This window comes from Temnothorax longispinosus, chromosome 1 (assembly GCF_030848805.1).
Source record: "Temnothorax longispinosus isolate EJ_2023e chromosome 1, Tlon_JGU_v1, whole genome shotgun sequence".
NCBI classification, from domain to species: Eukaryota; Metazoa; Arthropoda; class Insecta; order Hymenoptera; family Formicidae; genus Temnothorax; species Temnothorax longispinosus.
In genome coordinates, this window is record NC_092358.1 from 4,156,254 (window position 1) to 4,178,479 (window position 22,226).

The window sequence follows — 22,226 nt, forward strand, 5'->3', positions numbered from 1 at the left end:
CGCGCGCGAGAGAGAGAGAGAGAAAGAGATAGAGATATAAATTGTCAAATAAAAGCATGCAAGCTCGCGTTACTGGGTTTTCACTTCCAAACGCAACTGATGATTTGATTACAAACCGTTTCTAGAAATATTAGTTAATTAGATAATTAAAATTTCTATATCTTTTTGCACTATGTGTTTTTTTTATAGCTTATATAGCTTATAGGTATTTAAAGTAAAACATAACTCCATCTGAATACAGTTTTAACAAGTATATGCGGTATCCGTTTTCAAATTGACTAAACCACAATATTCATTAACCGTCTCAGATTTATTACTCTTCTGCTAATTGTAAGACAAGAATATGATTTTACTTATATAAATGAATAAAATTAGATATCAAAAGTATGATTATTAAAATTCACACAGATGGCTAATTTCTCTTATCTCCATTTCTTAATTGAAAATTTTTGGAGTATTTCTGGCCGATCTTAATTAAATCATTCATATACATATTTTTCATTATCTTGCTTTAATAAAACTTCCGTTAAGGTGTGCAAGTCAACGATTTCGTGATTAGCATACTGGATATTAAAAATCAATCCAACCTGTTTATGCAGGAATAATATATATGTCTATTTTTAGTTATGTAAGTTGTTGCTAGATATTATCACGTAACGTGTATATATTCGATATCGGTTAATTTTAGTTTCGCATAATGTATGAGCATGTCGTGCACAGAAACCGTTTTGTGTAGTATGATTGAGATGTCTACGCGAGAAACCTTAATATGTACAAAGGGATAAAAATTATAAAAAGTAGTTTTTTTTCACAATCGACAATTATTTTTACAAATCTTTTTCTCTTTATGTACTCTTTTTAGCATCCGCATCAGAAAGTGATTGCTTCGGAATACCGTATGTACAGGGATTTCTCTACTATTGTTTTGCTGGATCGCGTCGGGCAACAAGGGAACCCGGCAGCTGGAAGCGTTCCCGCGACTCTGGCACGGCTTCTCGCGACTCGGGGTGCTTGGTTGAATTTAGCGCGTCCGTCGTAAGCAAGCATCCCGAATTGCTCGTCTCATTCGGGGAACGAATATTTGCACGTGCCGGGCGTTTCGCGTCAGGAATTTAATAAAGCGAAGCCTTCGGCGCCGTGAACCTGAGGTGGGCCGAATGCGTTGCGTTGCGTTGCGTCGCGTTGCGCTACCCGTGCGTGCATCCGCGCGTTTTAAGCGTGCCACTAGGAAACGACGACGACGACGACAGTCTCACCCTACGGCTCGCCCCTTCGCGCGCGCGGGCCCACTCACTAGTCACCCTACTTTTACCACCCCCGTCGATTCTCGGGCGCAACCACCGCGCGCGCTCCTGTAAAATGCTATCCGGCTCCCATTGTCGCTTCCCGCCGCTGATGCGTCCATTATGTCTACTTGGCTGATGGGAACAGATTATGTTGGTCGCTGTCATTGAGGGGCTCATCACCGTGCCTGACACTGATGCCTGCGGCCCGGCGCGGTGGCGGAGGGGTAGAACGCCTGTTAGACGCATGCTTATTGTCCGAATAAATTATATCGAGGGCAAGCCGAAACCTCTCCGTAACGCGGCACGGGGTGTACTCGATTTAGATCGTTTATTTCTTTCATCTTTTTAGATTTGATATAGATATAAAGATGAACTAAGACGTTAGCAAGAATTGAGACTTCAACGCAATAATAACGATTTAATGCATTTAACATCATATTTTTCTCTCTGATTTTTGTTAGACGCATTAGTTGATTAGATCAACGTTATACTGATACTCTCTTATACTGAAATTTGTAATGGAATAATAATGTTATATGAAACTACGGATTTTAAATTCAGATTGCGATGGCATAATTGTGCCGAGAATTTGGAGAAATATCCCTGCACTTTGGGGGATGCATCCGGGGGATCACATGGTCGCTAATTGACTAGAATGGCGGTCGCGTTTTCTATTTTGTTACCTCAAAACAAAGCCAACAATGGCGCACAAAGCAAAGCGCAATTCGTGAGAGGTCACTTGAGCGGCATTGACGCGGTCTCTCCAGGCTTTTCTATTTCTCTCTTTTTCTCTCTTGCTCTCTGTCTCTCCTGTTTCTCTTGCCGTCTATATAGCCTTCGAGGATCGGCGACGAAATCGAGATTGTAACATATAGTCGAGTACTCTTTGTATATACGAGCACCAGTTGCCACCGTGGGGCGCAATTACATCGTCGCCCCATTGTGCCCCAATCGCGTTTTGTTACTGTTACTTATATACGATACGGCGATATGTACCGGGATCGGCGGAGGCGAGCGATGGGAGATCGGCGTTATTGTTTCCGGTATTGTTCCCCGGAATGAGCCGCGCGTTCTCGAGCTGGGCCGTGTGTTTTCATCGCGGCGTAGTCGAGGTGGCAAGGTGTTGTCCAATACTCTTTACCGGTGGGAACCGCTCGTACATAAATTGGCACATGTACACGCACGGCCAGCCGCCGATTGAAATCACCAAATCTTTTACAAAATTTCATAGAGAGAGCCATTCTAAACTGCTAAACAAATTTTTCATCATATCTTTTGTACGCGAAATGTTTCAAATCATGTATTCTTTTCATTTTTATTTTGGTGTATAATTAGAAAAAAGAAACAATACACATCGAAATGATATTCCGAAAACGGATAAATAATCTGTAGAAATTAAGACGCTGTTTTGAGGACGTACAATTTACCAGATATATTAAAAACATTATTGTTATTTAATATCTTGGTACAATTATCTACATGTGCGTACTATCCATGTGCACCGTGGAACAGCTTTTATTTTAACCAGAGGAATTCCACACAGTAGCAGGCCTATGACGTTAGAATGCCGCCTCTCTGTTATCGTCATTGTTACCACCGGAGTGGCCCGTCATTGTTCAGGAAGTCCCGGGATTATTATTCACTCACTCGGAAACGTTACAATGTTACTTGCTGAAGAGCGTTGGCCTCCTCGATTACGAGAGCAGGCTTCAGGGGTGCAGAGACGACAAGCGGGCTCTCTCTCTCTCTCTCTCTCTCTCTCTCTCTCTCTCTCTCTCTCTCTTTCTCTCTCTCGCTCTCTCTCTTTCTTTCTTTAGTTGGCAGACACTTTGTGCGGGAAATGGTAACATACGGCGGCTCGAGGGTTTTATTAAATCGAGATGTTAATTGGGTGCTGCGATATCGCTCCTCTCCGTTTCTCTTGAATGATACACGCACCCCTCGTCGCTGTCGAAGAGCTCAGTGATTTGCGTAACCACGTCGAACTCGCCTTCAAATTTAATATTAAATTTAACAATCAAATCTTTCTACATTATTTACATTATTATTTGAATATGTATATTATCTTTATAGCATTAATTAGAAAATAAAATTTATATGGAAAACTGTATCTCGAAATTTTGATTAAAGTTTCTTCACGATTTTAACATAAATTTTGTGGAAATTAATGTAAAAATTTCACGTTTCACGTTCTATTAAAATCAACCCAAAATCTATTAAAATACAAAGAACTTAACTCAATGGTGCCCACGGATCCTTGACCTCTCTATAACGTACAAAAATGAAAGATAGCTACGGAACTTGTTGGGTGAACCGATTATTTGGATGACCGATCTTGAATTAAACAGTAGCTGGACAAGAGTTCAACCGGATAGCAAAATCCTTCAAAAAGTTGTTCGGATTCGTCGGGATAATAGCCCGTCGAATTAGTCAGGTAAACATTCCACCTCGGTGAAATTGGTGAAATTTTTAGCTAAACGTGACAGTTACATTCTCCTTTGTTTGATGCTATGATTTGCAAAATCTTTCGGAATTTGTACAGACAAGTATAAAAGTTCTGTGAAAAATTTGCTCGTATAAACGTTGACATTTTGACATGTTAAAGATCTTTATCATTCTATAAAAAGAAAAACGTTACATAGGAGAAAGTAAATTATTTTATTAGAAACACAATAAGTAAGAGTTAAACACGTAAATAACTTATAGAATTATAAAAATTTATAAGTAGATTACGTTCTTCATTTATTGTTAACATTTTCAGATGTTTGGAAAATTTTTGTGCGTGCACGCAGCTTGAGCAAGCAAGAGGGTGAGAATTAGAATACGTATCGACATAAACATATTTAGGCACAAGGAAGTACTAGTGTCGGTAAGTGGCAACATTCGAGAGTTCGTTCATGCGAGTAACGAGAGTCGCTCAGGTACGATTGAACCGAGCGCCAATATTACTCCACATGTCCCGCATCTCGCAACTTCGTGAGAATATTCTTTCGCGCGTCTCAAGCGTATCGCAACGCGAGTACAAACCGACAAATTCTATTCAGGTTTCATTACAATAACTTTTTCGTATAATTTAGAATAATTGGAAAATATACGCGAAAGAAAAATAGGCAAACCTATTTGTGAAAAGCGATTCTATACATTTCTAAATTAATAAAAATATACGACGCAGCGTGCAATTATAATTACGTTAGGGGACTAACCAGATTTTAAGGCCTGGGCACATAGAAAAACTTAAGCAATAAAACGTTAGCAGTAAGCAAATCAGTCAATTACAGTCCAGAACTTAAGACATAACGCAAGCGGTAGCGAATCAGTACCGTTGATTTCCTTACTGCTTACGTCTTGCCCGGGCCCTCAGACTTCGTTGTCTGATGTTTTTCTTATTCTTATTTGCATAGCGTCAGAATCAAATAGCAAGGTAAAAGGAATTAATAGAAGGTTGACGAGAGAAAGCGATGTAACAAAGATCTTGGAAAGAATCAAACCTTAGAAATAACAAAGTCTCTCTAACAGAAGCGTGACAGCCGTTAACAAAGATGTGGACTTTAGAGAACTATTTGCCCGAGTGATTACACGTTAGCTTAAGAAATAAATAAAATAACCGACAGCGCCAGAGGTTCACGACACAGGTTTTCTTTGTACCGCGATTATAGATCAAATCACTGTGAAATCACCACGTTTTCTGTCGATCCTGACGATCAGGTCGAATTCAAACGTTTGTATAGTAATCCCTTTGCTTTTCTCCGCTTCTATAATAAATGGAAGGTAGATCTTTATCTCTTCTAGTCGCTAGATTTCCGTGAAAGCAGGTAAAAATACCTAAAATAATTACCTCGCGCTTATTGTCTTGATACCTGTAAATGTACGTAATAAACTTCAAAATAAAAATATCAAGAAAAGGAAAGAGAAATATTGAAGATATATAACGTTTTATTTACATATTTTGGAAATCCCATTTATACACACGCTTATGATTTTGACATGTGCGTCGCAATAAGATATCATCCTACACATTTCATATCTTACTTAATTAGATCTTAGCTAGAATGTAACGAAGCTACATCGTTTTTACATTTGTATTTACATGTGTTTTTATAATAATTTCTTTAGTTTTCAGTACATTCCTTTCATTCGTAAGCATTTTATTCTTGAAACATTTTAGACAATTTCTTTTAGTTAATTTCTTGCACAACTCCAGAGTCTCGGAAAACATAATTTTATTTTGCCTCCGTACTCCTTGTTAATAAAACTAAAACCTATCGCGTGATCACTCCAGGCTCACACTAATATTTCGCGCATATCATGTTTTTTTACGATTATGTATATAATCTTTCTTTTCTTTAACAGCAAATTGGATTGGCTGCACTAATATACAAGAGTATGTATAGTTGAATACACGATACATACGAATGCACGAATGTAGATTACGAAAAAGCCATGACATAAATCTTGGTCAATTAAATGTTCAATATATATTTAATCAAACTGTAATGGTTTGAGCTGTACATCGGACAAGTCTCAATCACTTATATATGTTTGTACGTTAATGTATATAGATGCATACAGTCTTTAAGTACATCAATACACATTGAATATACACTGCGGCCAATCGAATTCGCTATAAGTAAAAATTAAACACATTAAAATTCTCCAATAGAATTGTTGCAGAATTATTGCATTTTACGTACCAGTGCAACACACAAATAAAATTAAAATAAAATTTTGTACATTCTCTCTTGTGTAGCAATGAAAAGAAGAAAACATAAATAATTTCAAATTATTAAGAAAATGTTTCTTTTTTTTCATATAAATAAAATACATTAATATTGAGTATTTAAAAAAATCTTAATGAGCCAGAACAAAAACATAACAAATATTTCCCTCGAGTTTCATATTGCTTTGTCGGGACGGGTCTGTTGCGTTAGGCTGCCTTATACACGTCGCAGATGATCCTTTCAATCGGGATTACGCCGATCGTTGTTCTGAAGAAGAGCTCCTCGATGGCATGTGCAGATACGGATCGCAAGGTAGGTAACAGCAGTAGCAGCTTATTAAGCCTGAGAGTCCCGTAGGAGGCCCCGCTGAGTCGCTGGCCTAAAGCCAGTTGTGCGCTGTCCATCAACCGAGCAACGCAGACCGCGTCTCTAAGCCGACTTCCGGGACTGGGCGAGTTGCTGCTGGTGCTCCTACTGCTGGACACCGATTCGCTGTCCAGACCGGCCTTGAAGAGCACTATCGCCCTAATGCAGGCGAACTCGTGTTGGTCTAGGTTCATCGCGTGGAAGCCGGCCAGGGTCTCGCGAAAACGGTTCACTTCGATCGCGAGCCCGATACTCTGAAGACTCGGCGGCAGTAAAGGCGTGGGATCCAGGGTAGGGATCATTTGCGCGGCGGCCAACAGAAAGAGCTCGCGCCAGGAAGACTCGAGCAACGTCAGCTGATCCTCCATAACGAGACTCGTCGCCGACACCAGATCTCGTGCCCAGTGCACGTTCAGGAAGAGCAACCTCGCGGCCTGCTCGCATATAGACTCGGGATTGATCGAAGGTATAAACGGTAACTGTAGATTCGGTATATTCGATGGCATCTGGAATAGACAATGATCCCCAACGTTTCGTCGCTGTTGGAAATGAGTTTCCCAACCTCCCAAGATTCCAGAAAAAGGTTTACATTTTGTAAATGGATTCTATAAAAAATTTATTTAGATTCTATAAAAATATCTAGAAAATATGTATGCTATATTGGATTCTCTTCGTAAAGAAAATTTAAAGAAAAATTAACACACTAGACATGGATATACATTAGATACAGACGTACTTTTGATAATGTCAATGCGTTGCAATACGCTGGATGCGGAAGGGGAGGGTGGGGCGACGGTCCAGGTACGGAGACGCGTGGTTCCGACGGCGCTTTAGGTAGAACAAGGTCTAAAGCCGTTGGCGGCGGTGCTACCATGCTATTCATAATTTCAGGTTCCTTAAGGAATAGAGCCATTTGTCTACGAAGTGTCGAGTTACGTGGGCCTCGTTCGTGTTGCACAGCTATAAAGAGAGCGATGTAGTTTCACTTAGTCCTAAAGACTTGTATACATTAACAAGCGGCGGAAAAAGATATGATAGCTATATACTATTTTCATAAAAAAGATTTATTTAAAAAATATATATTAAGAAACAGCGAGAATGAGAGCACTGGCGCGAGAACGCCTCAATTACCGTCTTTGTTCATGCCGGCCTGAATGCATTTTGCCAGTCGACAGGCACGACATTGATTCCGATGCGTTTTGTCGACCATACAACCACCCTCGGATTTCGCCTTGCATACGTATTGACGGTTCCTTCTAATCGACCGTTTGAAAAAACCGGCACATCCGTCGCAGGCGAATATGCCATAATGCTTTCCCGAAGAGTGATCCCGGCATACCTTACAGGGTATGTCGTAAAGAATACGGCCTGAAACGAAAAAAAATATTCCATACAATAACGACAAAATACAAAAAAAAGTTCATCTACATACAAAACTTTTTATCTAAAAACAAAAAAGAATATTTTGATATATTGCTATTTCTTGTAAGAAATTAGAAAGATCTGAAAAATGTAGAAAGAGGGCAAGCTTGGCTTCTCCATATTTTTGCATATTTCAATAGGTATAGTAGTCCCTTTAAAGAAATGTTAGCGCAATTTGATCCTCTCGATTGACAGACGTTTTCTCAAGGCAGCGACTTCGGTAGTCCGCCCGAGGAACGCGCTGACGCGAAGAGGCACTTCATCATTCCCTCGTCAATCAATTCGATACAGTCCTCGCCGTCAACTTCGTCGCGTTCAAGGAAGGAGTCGTTGCCGGCCGGCGAGTAAGCACGGCATTGTCGTTGACAATCAATGGAAAGGGCGCGTTAATCTCTGGCTGGTGAAAAATGCCGGTATTTTGGTCGAAACCCGTTTACGAGCGACAACACGAGCCCACTGAATGACGTTTCGGACGTGAATGGATCGATTTGTCGCCAATAGTTCCCGCAGGAGGGAACGTGGTACAATATGCGCGCGTATACACACGCACACCATAAACCCGCGGCTCTCGGGCGCACGGGGATAACGGGAAGGGGAGCGGGAGCGGGAGCGCGCGCGCGCGTTTGTAATGGGGTACCAACTCCTTGTCACGGGCTCCGCCTACGCCATTGAGACCGACGAGATCGTGAATGGGCCATGAATAGACCGGATGTGGCTGCTGCATTCAGTGATCCTAAGTGAGCAGCCAGAAACACGACACTTTGCTCGGTATCGGGCCCCGATCTCGCTCGCTCTCTCGATCTGTCCCGTCGGTTTCTTTATCTCTGCCGTAGTTATTATAGTCGCGATGGCGAGACCAAGTGCGAGAACAACGCGGCCAGAGCTCGTTTAATTCTTTAAATTGCGAGCGTGGAACGCGCGCGCTGTAAACACCATGCGACAACCTGTTGATTGGTACATTCCAACTGGCGACGCTGATGACGACTTTACATTACGATATCGTGACTAAATACGCGCACTCGTCGTTAGTTCTTCCAGACTCGGCCATCAAAACTTTCGAGGATTGTTCGTGAGAGTCACACCCTCGGTTATCAAGCCTCAACTTCCATATTATACGTTTCTATACCGCTTCTTACGTATACTTCAATTGTCGGTAATAGCGACAAATCGAAAAGTTTCCCCGGGCGCACGCGAGGCGCTCTTTTTCTTTATAATATTCACGGTTAAAAGGCGCTCACCCTTCTTGGCGGCGTATGTGACCGAGAGAGAGAGAGAGAGAGAGAGAGAGAAAGAGGACCTCGGGTGTTCCTGGGGGTAAATCATTAACGAGGAGGTACGGTAATGCGCAAAATGCGGTGCACATGTTCAAGCGGAAAGCAGACGGGTTGCGGCCGAATGACAGGGCAGCACCCCTTGCCGCGACGAGGAATGTCCACCTTTTCTCTTCCCTTCCCAGGAGGGAAACTTGGAAGTCGCGCGAGCGGACGCGCGCGTGCACGCGTGCCCACGATCGCGGGCGCGCGTCGGAATCACGCAACGCGTTTCTGCACTCGCCGTCACGCGGTCGACATGAAATTTGCAGGTCGGTCGGCTCGCGAGTCACTCGCAATTGAATTTTTCATCGTCGAGGAATCGAGCTCGGGCGCCGATCATCTTCCTTCTGTCACGTATCGCGTCAAATATTCATGCGATTTTTATAGCAACAATCGCGTACGGTCTTTTCCTCCATGTCCGAAGTAGGAAAGAGGGAAGAAAAGATGGAGGGAAGAAAGAAGGAGGAGGAGGAGGAGGGAAAGCCCCTTTACGGGGTTGCTGTAAAAATCGCGTGAATATTTGATGAGGCGCGTGAATGCGCGTAAACGCGCGTTTTCAATCGCGCATATATGCGAAAAATACTGTCATTAGCCCGGAGGTGTGGCTTGCGGAAAGAGGGGAATGTAAAATCGTACGTTCGCCGTACGGCACGAAGACGGTAAGTATCACTCTAAAGCGCGAGCACGTGTTTCCCCGTTATCAATTATTTCATTTGAACCGTGGGTGGCCACCGACAAAAAAACAGCCCGAATGTTATAGGTGTACACGTTACGTCAGAATTGTAAACTTCAATTCTGGAAATACCCCGTATATACACGCTGGAACATCCGACATCTAAAATTCGGAGGCGGAGAAGGGCAGAACCGAGTTCCGCGAATATGTATAATTTCGGATATGTAATTCACTGGCCAGCGACGGTTATTTCGGCTTTTATTTCGGCCGACGTTTTCTCCTTCTCTCGCCGAAAGCCGAAAGTTGGCACCGCGTGTTCGTGACCACGAAATTAAGGGAAAAGTTTGTTGCGCGCATCCCCGTGGCCGGTGCACGTTCGCATGCAAAGGGTGAACGACAATGAGAGAAAGAGAGGAGAGGAAAACGGGCCGGCCGCGGCCGGTCGGTCTGACCCGACGAGGACCGGCTAAACGTGGCGTAAAATGATGTGTTCTCCGGCCGAACTTTTGCTATGCAAAATTACCAACTTCTTGATATAATTGCAAGGGGTTGATAGACCGAGTCTCTAATCCACGAAACGCATATGACTCGTTTTATGGCGACGACGCATCGTTGCCTCTCCACTCGGACAGCACGAGTTTGGTCGGCAAAAAATAACCGTCCTGCCGTTAAACTTTTTTCGTATTGATCTTCCATCAGTTTTACTTTGTAACGCATTTGCAAGCGTTACAAACGACGGACAAAAATATTACGATTAAATATCCATTAACACTGTGCGGACGCTGAGTCTGTCAAGACACAGTCGATTTTTCATTTATGATTCCCACGAGAATGGCCTTCAGCGCTCTTAAAAAAAATGCAGCAATTCCGATCTATGTAGGTATAGAAATCACTTTTTGAAAGATGACACATGAATTTTTATAGATTTTTTGTAATACAAAAACGCTTTCAAAAACCTTTTACGTCCGTTTTCACCAAAGTTGTTTAACTTGAACCTTAGTTCAATTCACTCTTTGTCTGTTTCTAAGAGAGTCCATTAGAAAAAGACAAGGAGTGAATTGAACTGAGGTTCAAGTTAAACGACGTTGGTGGAAACGGGCATTAGACTTAAAAGTCTCAGGGTGCCCGGGTGAATGCTTCAAAAACACGGTGTCCGTACGGTTTTAAACACATCTATTAAATTCAGGTGCGTTAAAATGACGAATAAAATGTTAAGTTGTTAGAAAGATTTTTTAAAAATAATTTTGAGAAAGAAACATAGGGAATCTTGTTTATCATCAATTGTATTTGTCATCATACATATCTATGTCTTATATCAATATATTATAAATTGTTAATTTGCATATATTAAAAAGAGTTAAAAAAGAATATGCTAAACCTAAATGAAGTATGAATCTTATCTGTTTACTATATAATCGGAAAAACTCTACGTTATTCGCGTAGGACATAAAATGCGCCACGGTTTTAGAAATCTATTAAATACATAGATTAAAACTTTTTATACCGATTGAATGTTGCACAAATTGTTTCATAATTAAAGAAAAAAAATTTGCATTTACTTATCTCTATTTGAAAGACATAGAATATTATCAATCTTTATTTACTAATTTAAATAATTAAAGAGAAGAATAAAAATTAAGATATAATGTCGGAGTGTAAAATACACCCCATGCAAGAGTAATTACGTAAAAAAAAAAACCCACACGAGAGTGATGTAGAGTTAAAGAAAAATCATCGCAAATAGTAGAAATTGATACAGATGTACATACAGTTATACATAACTTTCTGTATGTAATGTTGTATCGTTAAATGACTCGTTTCCCATCGTTCTATCATTTCACGCACCATCAGGTGGCACGCGGTAAACGAGCATGGGAATGTAGTGACATGTGTTTAAAAGACAGCCGCTTGCTATCAGTGTATGTATTCATATATAATTGATCTAGAGCAATGTCATCTGCTCGCTTCGCCGACGCACCCCTTCTGCATCTGCAAAGAAAAACTTATTCTGACAAATTCAAGAGAGGAGATCACATCTTTCTAGATAATGCTTTAATCAATCTTATCTTAGGTCTATCATTAATATGTTACAAATTTTTCATTTACGTACGTATTAAAAAGAGTTAAAAAGAGATGGTTGTAAACTTGTAATAAAGTACGTACTTATTATATCTCATCTGTTTATTGTAATCGTATTGCAGAAAAATCATTACAAGTGATAGAAACAGGTAGATAGATATAGCTACACATCACTTTTAGGTATAAGGGTTATATAACCACGCCATAATTAGCCCGATGCGTTTGCACTGATTGGAAACCAAATGACGCAGTGTTCAACCATCCGCGTCAACCTGCTAGCCGACCACCACGGTGATTCGTTCTGAACGTCGTTTTGAACCATCTGTCGTTACTTTCTCATGGATGAGCTGCGCTCGGGGATGAATCGTTTTAAATGCACGGTGGTTCGCTATATTTAAAGGCCACATGTTTGTTGTTTCACACGAGATGAAATTAGCATGCCGCGGCGAAGACCATGAGAATCGGTATTGTAATCGGCGCGCCACGATCGATCACTCAGATAGATCGCAGGTATGTCACGGAAATGAATGTAGACTTTTATTGCACGTTTACATGACACACGTCCGTCAGGTGCAATCCTGTTTTTGTAATGCAAAGTTATGAGTTATAGACCATTCGGAGTTTTATCTCTGCATTGAAGGCAATAAATGGGCGAAGCTCAAAGTACGGCAATTCAGAGTTCAGGTAGAAATCACATAAAGTCACTGATAGGTGCCAGAAAAAGGGTTAAGAATTTAGGAAATTTCGGATTATTTACAAAATTAGAAGAAGGTAATAAAATTATAAAACAACTCGTAGCTAACGCAACACAAAAACAAATTTTCTATTTTCTGTTTCTAGAGAATTTATAAAAAGTGAGAGAGAAAATATTTAGTTGTTACATATTGATCTTGTCAGATATAGAACCAATTTCTAATAGTTCAATTTTCTAATAGTTGTTACAACTCTTGCAAACATTTATCCTGTTCCATCATCGAATGTTTAATTTAAGTATCATACCTAAGAATGAATAATATATTTACACATTGAAACAAGGTAATAAAATAATCTTGTTTAAATGTTCTGATAAATGAATACACTCAGTTTATGCGTACTTAATGAGTACCAAGGTCGTATCAAAAGCTTAGCAAATTAGACAGTGTCTCAAACGATGCAAAGTAAAAAAAGAGGGAAAAACGAAGGAAAAATTCTTAAGTTAGGTAATGTTACACGATTTCATTTGTCCTTTTAAATCTGGGTTTCTCATCTTTAAATACCTTATACTCACATTTTTCAAGGCTAATGGCATTGGACTAAGTAAATATAGTTTATTTTTCTTTACGACTGACTTTACAGTAAAAAGGCCTTATAAATAACATAGAAAAGAAAAGAATTTGTCTTAGCATTCATAAGAAGAAAGAAAGCTGTCCCTATGTCACTTGTTACATTTTTTCTGAATACAGGTGATTCGTCAAAAAAAAAATTTACTTAGTGGAAAATTTGGGATTGAACAACAGTTTTCGTGTAGTTTCATTAATATTGTATACTTGGAATATCTCTCTCTGTGCATTAATAAAAAGTAATTCATCAAATTTAATAGTGTTCCATTTGTCATCTTAATATCAACAGTTGTTTACACAAGAGAGGTAAACTTTTATAAAATAATAAATCGTTAAAAATAATTCTGGATATTGTTATATGTATATACATTTTATTAAAAAATCTATTCCGGTAAATCTAATGTTGTTATTATTATTATTAAACAAATTTTATTAAATATGATTTATTTAAATGTAAGACAAATTCTTTTCAGCACACATAATCATAGAATAATTAAAAGTTTGTAAGTAAAAAGGTTAAGAAAGAAAAGATAAAAACAGAAAGATAAATGTGACTTGATATAACATGTAGAACAAAGCACAGTACATAAAGAACAATTTGTAGATATAAATAAAATTTATACACATTGCTGCATTATGTAAACGAATGTTTAGAAAATGTCCCGAAATATTGTCAAAAAGAAAATATTAACACGTTGCCTGCCAAACTAATTTTCGATAACTTTCCATTCAACCCACGTGGGTCGCATGGGCTTCACATTGTTGAGACTAATAATTTTGCTTATAACCTATATTTAACATATATCGATCGTACAATATTTAAAAGACAAATTCATTATTATTCATCATCATTATTAAGAAAACGGTGTAATGATGTTCCCACAATGTGACAACTGCACATTACATAATATTCAAGCATTAACACATAATTTTATAAAATATTTTATAATAATGTTACATTTATAGTAATGAAAATGTTAAATGGTTTGACGGAACGGAAAATTTAACATGGGGCAGATACACCCCATGCGGTAGGGAACATGTTAAAATCTTAGAATGAGATAACTAAAAATATATTTGAGTTTTCGATAATTTTAAAGCAACATAAAATCAAGGGCTATTTACTTGAAGAAGCCGGCATCTTTGGCGCTGGAACTGGCATGTGTGGCATCTGTGACTCCTGATTCTGCATCCTTTGCGATCGTCACTGCACAATGATCATTGAAGAGGTTCGAACGAGAGACAGAATTTTTTTTCACCGACAGCACCGCGCGCACAATAAGATTTTTTTCTTAAAGTCGGAATTTTTGGACGGGTTAGTCTTTTGTGTTTTACGACGTCACTTTCTGGCTGCGGCGACACGCTGAGGACTAACATCGAGGTGAAATGTGACTGAGAGTCACCTTAGTCGAGACTTTTTGATGCTAAGCGCCGTTAGTGAACAGTTTTGATGCTGCTATGTGGAAAACGTATTTCATTGGTCGAGGGCTTCCCTACCCTCGGCGAAGGGCGGATCTGACGAAAGGAGTGGTTCGTCCCTGACGTGTCCGGGGGTTGAACGTCATCGCTACGAGACGACAGGGGGTTGCGTCATCATCCCCGCCACACCACCTCGCGAACACCACTTCGCGCGAGTCACCGCGGAACCGAAGGTGAGAAGGAAGGCAGCTTCCTCACACCCCCCATGCGACGTTGCGCATGGCAATTTTTTCGCATTATATGCATACATTTACATTCCTCGCGAGCAAACCTTAGATTATCAACGTTGTTGCTGACAATTACTTGACAAATTAATATTATATGTCGCCCATTTCCGGTAAGTTCAGGAAGCTGTGTATAAAATTATCTAATCTAGTATTTATGTTTTGCGTTGCAAAAAAATGACTTACAATTTTGTAAATTGTAAAATAGATGCTTTAATACACGTGAGTGACTAATTCACAGTATTTTTAGCAATTTATTAATATGTATATAAAGCAGCAAACCCGTACTAATATCTGGATATTAAAATCGAGATTTCTATAAACATTTCTAATTCAGTATTTACATTTCGCGTTGTAAAAGAAATTGCTCATACTTTTATAAAACAGATGATTTAATATAGAATGTGGTTAATTTATAATATTTTCGGCATTTAATATAGAATATTAATCTAGGAAGCAGCAAGCCCTACTTACTCGAATATTAAAATAAGCAGCTGTATTTGCAGTATCATGAAGCAATCCTACATTAAAAATTCTCACAACGTTGCTGTGGTCTGGCTAATGGTCCGTGATTCTGCGGCGCCGTAATTCTGGACGCGCTCTGTTTAAGGACCGGAATTAAATCCCTCGCTCCTCGCGGCCGTTGAGATTCGTTGATGCGTGTGCCGGAGGAGGCTCAGGTAGAGGGTAGACCTTTGTTGGAGTTTCGCCGTTTCAAAATGCCGCGGAGATACGTGGAGGAGGTTAAACGACAGAGTGCATATACTTGGAATAATAGCAACGCGGGCAGATGCGCTGCGCCTGACTCCCTGACTCCATCTTGAATTATCTCGTGCCCGATCCCCTACGGTGTCCCCCTCCTCATGAATGCGTATATATGCGCGTGTATATACATAAATGCGCGCGCGAAACGGGGTTGGGGCGCTAGCTGTTCTTACAGTCGGTGAATTACGCCAGGAATCCGTCATAACCGATGTAATATCGCGGAGATTGGATCTCTCGATGGCATATCACGCTCCCCCTCGCCCGAAAGAGTCCTACTCGAGTCGATGCTATCTTCGCAGATTACACCAGGTGTATTTTTATGACGCTTCGCAGGCAACAGCGCGGAGGGCACTCGGGGGGTGCTTTGATAATCCTAATTAATCGTGCGCGTTATTAATTTCTTTCAGGACCGAGTCTTTAAATATTGAACGAAAGGTTTAAATTCTTTTCGTATTATTTGCATTTAACAACAACATTGATCAAACCAAAAGTTATGGAAAATTTTATTAGAGGAGTTATTTCGATGCTTTTTTACTGAAGAAAAACTATTCCCAATTGCACATGCACGTGATATTACCATACCTTTTTCGATGATTTACCTTTCGAGATAAAAATTGTAAATAATTCGAAGCAAAAAGGCTGTAGCAGTATTTGTCCACAAATCTATCGTCATGTATACGAATATTTGTGTGTTTTATAACGCGTTTCCGTAATCTTTTCTTAAACATAAACACTCCAGGGACTCCATGAACGCGCGATAGAAAAAAATTTTTCTACGCGAATAGAAACGTATTCTCGGTTTGAGTTGTATGTTTTGCACCCTCGACTTGGCCGCCATTGAGAGGTAAGCCCGGCGCGGCCGAATGCTCGTCCGACCGTGCACCGTTTTGGCTTTGGCGCAATATGTCGGGGATAGAAGATTATCTACGTAACTGCCTCGGGAATACGGAGCCTCACAATAGCCACGTCGCTTCTCTATTCTGCACTGCGTTCACGGAGGGGGAAGAATTTCGCGGGACATGAGTAAGAGATTCGAGTCGCTTTGTCAAGAAGGCAAACGCGCCTAATGAGACCAAAATCAGAATAGATTTGTCTGTGGCGGTATCGTAAAAGAGCAGGTTTTCTATGAGATGCACAAGAATGTACAATAGTATGTCGAAAGGGTGTTATTTTAAAAAAAGCCTTTTTTCGTAACTGTCGACTTAACTTCAACATCGACATATTTTTGACGTGACTTTAAGTGACGTTCAGAAGATTATAACTAATTGCCTATTAACCCTTTCGGGAAGAGTAATTTTTATAGAAACCAGGCCTTTCAGAAATTAGATTTTCATGGAACTTACTGTATAAAAGGTTTTCATGCATGGTGTACTATTGCGGAACTAATAGGTGGACCTAAATTTTTAAATAATAAAATTTACATGAAACTCATTTTATATAGGTTTTTGAGGTTGTTAAGTTCGATTATAACTTCAAATCTTTGGTTCGTTAGAGTAACATACAACTCTCTGTACCACGATCGCCAGAATAATAGAAAAACCATTTTAACATTATTCATGTCATTATAGCTCGAGTATATACAAAACAATTGTTGAACGTATTCCGTTCTGAACGGAGATCTGCTATTTGAAATTGTGTAATTTCAAGGTTTATTTGAATTTAGCGACCTCAAAAATATATATAAAGTGAGTTTCACGTAAATTGTATCACTATTTGAACATTAGATCATATTGAATTTATGTTAGATATTAAAATTTTAGAATTGTGGGCCAGAATTGTAAAAAGCGACTCATAAACTTTAGGAAAACTATTCTTATTAGCAAGCCTCCATCCTGAACGGATTAAAAAATGATTAAAATATATAAAGTAAAGTGTGTAAACAAATGTTGAATCTGATAATCTGTAAGTTCCATTGAATATAAATTCTTTTATTTGTATGTTTATCACGCGCGGCAAAATAAATGTACAGATGACCGAATCTCTCAAAGTCATTGAAGCTGAAAAAAAGAGAGAAACAGAGGGAGAGAAGATGTGCTAGTTTTTTTTAATTTTACCGAAAAGAGAACAATTGTTTATTGTTTATTAAAACAGAAGTTCCACTGAAACTCAAATAAAATCTCTAGATATTTCTAAAATGCCGAAAATGAGTCAGTTTGTCACAACATACAAAGTCAGTTTAGTTATAAGTTTGACTAACAAAAAATTAATGGGTAGTAAATTCTTTAGGTATATTAGGACATGTATTGAGTTGCATAAATAAATATAGAAAAGCAACTTAATAAAATGGGAAATAAATTGACTTTAAAAATCTAAATTGTAACGAAAAATATGTGAAAGTATAATCTAAAAAGCAGAAATAAATCAAAGTTTCCTTAGATTCCGTCGTTATCTTTTGCCTCCGAACATGACGACCAGTCCGAAAATAATCTGACATAGTTTTCACTTTGTTTTGACTGTTTTTTTTTTCATTGCTTCAGGTAATGTGAATGTAGGCGCCAAAATCTTCCAAACCGTAAAATCTACCTAAACCGAATGCCTTTTTTTTCAATACCCTTTCTTGTGGTTGGTTTATGTGGATGCCGTCTTGGCATTTATGGAAATGTTGAATGGATTTCATCACAACTGGGGGAGATGACAAGAACCGATAGATTTGTTTTATTTTTATGCCGACGAAACGAACGATTTATTACTGAATTTTATTCCACTCTTTTCTACAATTATTTCGACCATTTCTTGTAATTACTTTTGCAGAATGCTTGACAACGCCTTCACGATAGCAAGAATAAAAAGCAATTTAATTAAGATTTATTTGATTCGTGATGACACTAAAAGGACATTAGAGTTTTATTCATTATTTTTAAACAGAATGATTCCAGTTCTTCCTTCAAATAATTTCTCATTAAAAGTCTTTATAGGAAAGTTTTATAAATGGAATTTCACTATTTTACCAGATTCACTATTTGGGCTTTCATTATTTTAAACATTTGTCGGAACAACTTTCTTTTAATGATAAAAGCAAAGGATAAATGTCAAATTAGAGGAATATTTCAACGAATTAAAAATTGACAAAATGACGAAAAATAATAACCAAGAAAGGTTTCAGACACATAAGTAGTAAAATATCCCCTCATTATAAGGGGTTTCCAGACTCTTTCAAGTAAAGATGCTTAGAATTCAATTCTCTAACTCGTCAGGAGACTACCTTTATAAATCTCTCATATCCGGTTTTTCCAATTTTCTAGAATTAAGAAAATGTTCTGTTCTCTGTGAATAAGAATAAATCTGCTCTCACAAATAGCTTGTAACATTACCGTTATGTAAACAAATTCTTACTATAAAAAATACGATAAAACAATAGAAAAGTGTATTCATATTTCTTGCTGGTATTTTAAATATAATAAGTGATAAAATAATTATTATCATATAATGAAAAAAGGCATATATGAATAAGCAAATATGTAATTTTGGATGGAAACGCATTTAGATTTATGCAATTCAGTTTCGCTTTAAACATAAGATAATAACAAATGTATTAACAAAAGGTCTCCAAATTTTATAAGATACGAAACTTAAAATTTTATTTTTCAATATAGTGTTTATTGAACACAAAATTCGACTCAAGTCTCCTTCCTCTAATCCATCTCAATTGATCATCGAAAGATCATGCAATTTAAAAAGTTAAATGTTACGCTATTAAATCTCTATTATTTTACTATTCCGCATTTTCAAATTTTAATTTTATACAGCGTTGTGATATATATAAATAGTTTTTCATTGATCTCTAATGAGCATAAATTATATGACGCAGCATGAAAGACATGAGATTAGGCGATTATAGTTTACGTGACCGAGCAAATCGTCAGTTCGCCTATCGGAGACGTGATGGAGTGATTAGAACAATGACGGAGCATCTACCTGTTGCTGTCTCCATCGAGATACCACCGCGTACATCAGCAACGCTAGGATAGCAATGTTATGGGAACTAACGAGCATATGGTCGGGTCAATATCGCATAAACGCGAGCATCGGGCATGATGCCCTCGCGTTTTTACCTGATCGTTGGGGAAGTAAAGCGGGCGCCCTTTGACGATGAAACCATACGAAAATCCGCCATATGCGTGAACTCGCGCATCGCTCATGAGAATACTCGAGTCTGCGCTTAATTTGACATGGGAAGCTCGCGTTAAAAGCGCGTTGCGCGATGTATCAATGGTCTACAAAAATTTCCCGGTGTATATATATATGTAATAATTTATTATATTTATTTTAACTCTATTCTCATGAGACCATTCTTGCGAAAATAGAAACATTATTCTCGTAAGAACAAAAATAAATGCCTAGGATCAATTTTTTTTCAAGTCAGATATCGGTAGATTTTTACTGAGATTTGTCAGTATGACAATATGGCGTTAATAGTGACCCGCCGACTTTTAACCCCTTCCGGCTGCCCGGAGACCATGAAGTTCTCCATCGTGGATGATGATAAAACGACGGAGAAAAACGAGAGCGCAAAGACGTCCGTTAGTCGGCCGGAAGTTCAGTGTTATGAAAATCAGACGTCGGTTGGTCTCGTAACCCGGGATACGTAACCCGGGATACGTAACGAACTTTTCGCGTTCTCCTCCTGTTCTCAAAGTGGGCGGTGCAAAGTGTAGGGCGACAAGTAGTTACACCGGCCAGCAGATCAGAAATCAGAGACGGCGCACCTTGAGAAAGAAGACGAAGGAGAGCACCTTCTTGAAGAGTACCTTACAAGACGCGCATCCATCCTGGGCGGAGACATCCGGCCTCTGGTTACGCATTCATCTATGCGCGAGAGACTGCTTGTCGTTATATCAGAAGAATAAGAAAGAGAAAGAAAAGGCAAGACGATCGGTGGGAACCATTTCTGGAACCAACTTGCAAAGAGGACTTTATAACGTACTTCTGATGGGAGGATCATTTCTCTCTATAGTTTGATTCCTCGAAAAAGGATTGCATTTCAGTTAAAGCAAATAAAAAAAACATTTTTTGACATTTTTTACACTTTTACTCATATTTATATTTTAATTTATATTACAATGTTGTTGCAAAAATTTATTAAATGTTTTTGTTTGTAGGCACTGCTTTTGTTTTTACTTGAAATTAATTTTCCATGTTTCTTTGGCCACAATTATATATTTGTTATCCTCTTGCTTATATCTAAGCAATTTAATTTTTTGGCGAAATAATTTTTACTGTTTTTTTTTATCAAGCTTCTTGAATCTTACATATTTGTAAGTGAAATTAAGCTGGATAACATTTTTTTGTTGGGACAATTTGCTTTGAGATTCTTATGCTTCGTGCAATGGCCGACCATCTCGACGGGACCACTCCCACGGGCGTCGGACGCCCAAGAAAGATGTCTTCTTGCACGGATCATGTGGGCACCGTGCATGTAAGAAGCATCCCCGTCGATTCCCGTAGTCGTCTACCCGCAGTGACTGTAAAGCGCAGCTTTGAATGGCTGTTCTGAAAAAGCGCAGCGGCCCCGACCAAGTGACGTAACTCGAACCCGCTGTCAGCACTGACAATGTGCTGACAGTCGATTCTTTGTCAGGATCGTCGATCTCACCTACTCCTACATTCTCTTTCTTTCCTTCTCTCTCACTCAAAATAAAAACAAATTTTTAAATCTTTTTACGATCATTTAGCAGATCTATTGTCAATGGAACTTTAAAAAATCTTCGCTTGTTCTCTAATAAAGTTTCTCTTTGTTTTACAAATTTCTCAGTGGTTATTTGAGTCATTTAAAATAAAATAAAAATAAAGTAAATGTATACATATTAGTTACGTAATAACAGTTTTGTTATAAATTGTTAATAGTTATAAATTGAATAATGAAATTATTTTTCTATCTTATTTTAAGAAAGAAAAATATATTGAAATATCTTAGAAAGAACTAAGCACGATACTGCAATTTATCGTTTTCTTGCTATACTTATTTTTTGGTGTAATTCCTACTTTTCTGTCTCATCTACTCTTCTCTCTCGAACGACAGTGTCTTGTCTTCTTCTGACAGAATCTCATCATCCCTTTCATAAGTTGCGCGCCTTTTTTTCGCCGGTTCCCTTACTCTGTTAACGAGTGCCCCCGTCGTTCGCTTCCATTTCGCCTCTCTTCGGCTTCTCAAATTTCCATCGGCGGCGTTTCGACGCTCGCCTTCCCCTTTTCATTCGTGTCCTCGCCTGGGCGATTCGCCTTTTGACGAAGTGCTTCTTTAGTTTGAAAACGCGCGTCATTCAATACTCCCGCCCGCGCCAAACAAAGCGCTTCCGGAAACGCCGTGAGATTTAACTATCTCGCTGCATCGCAGATCGCAGGTAGTTGATGCTGGCTGATTTACCCACTTCGTGTCGAACCTGTGTAATACTGATCGACGAAAATCTCCACGGGAAGAACACTTGTGTTTCTTCGTACTATAAGAGTCAAAAAACAAATGCATTTAATCCTTACAACTGCTTAATGTAAAAAGAACGTTCGTAATAAACAATATTCCAAATAACATTTTCTGATGCACACTTTTATTTATTTCTTCCTTTTCCATGAATATATGATTGTTGA

At 38.8% G+C, this 22,226-nt stretch overlaps 1 protein-coding gene across 1 annotated transcript; it reads right to left on the reverse strand.

The window, feature by feature from the left end:
• Window positions 1-6,210: 6,210 nt before the first annotated feature.
• Window positions 6,211-14,368, reverse strand: Tll (nuclear receptor subfamily 2 group E member tailless). The gene is made up of 4 exons (XM_071782696.1): window positions 14,302-14,368; window positions 7,502-7,738; window positions 7,107-7,330; window positions 6,211-6,876 (listed from the first exon to the last, which is right to left on the reverse strand). The coding sequence occupies exons 1-4, from the start codon at window positions 14,366-14,368 to the stop codon at window positions 6,211-6,213; spliced, it is 1,194 nt and encodes a 397-aa protein (XP_071638797.1).
• Window positions 14,369-22,226: the final 7,858 nt, after the last annotated feature.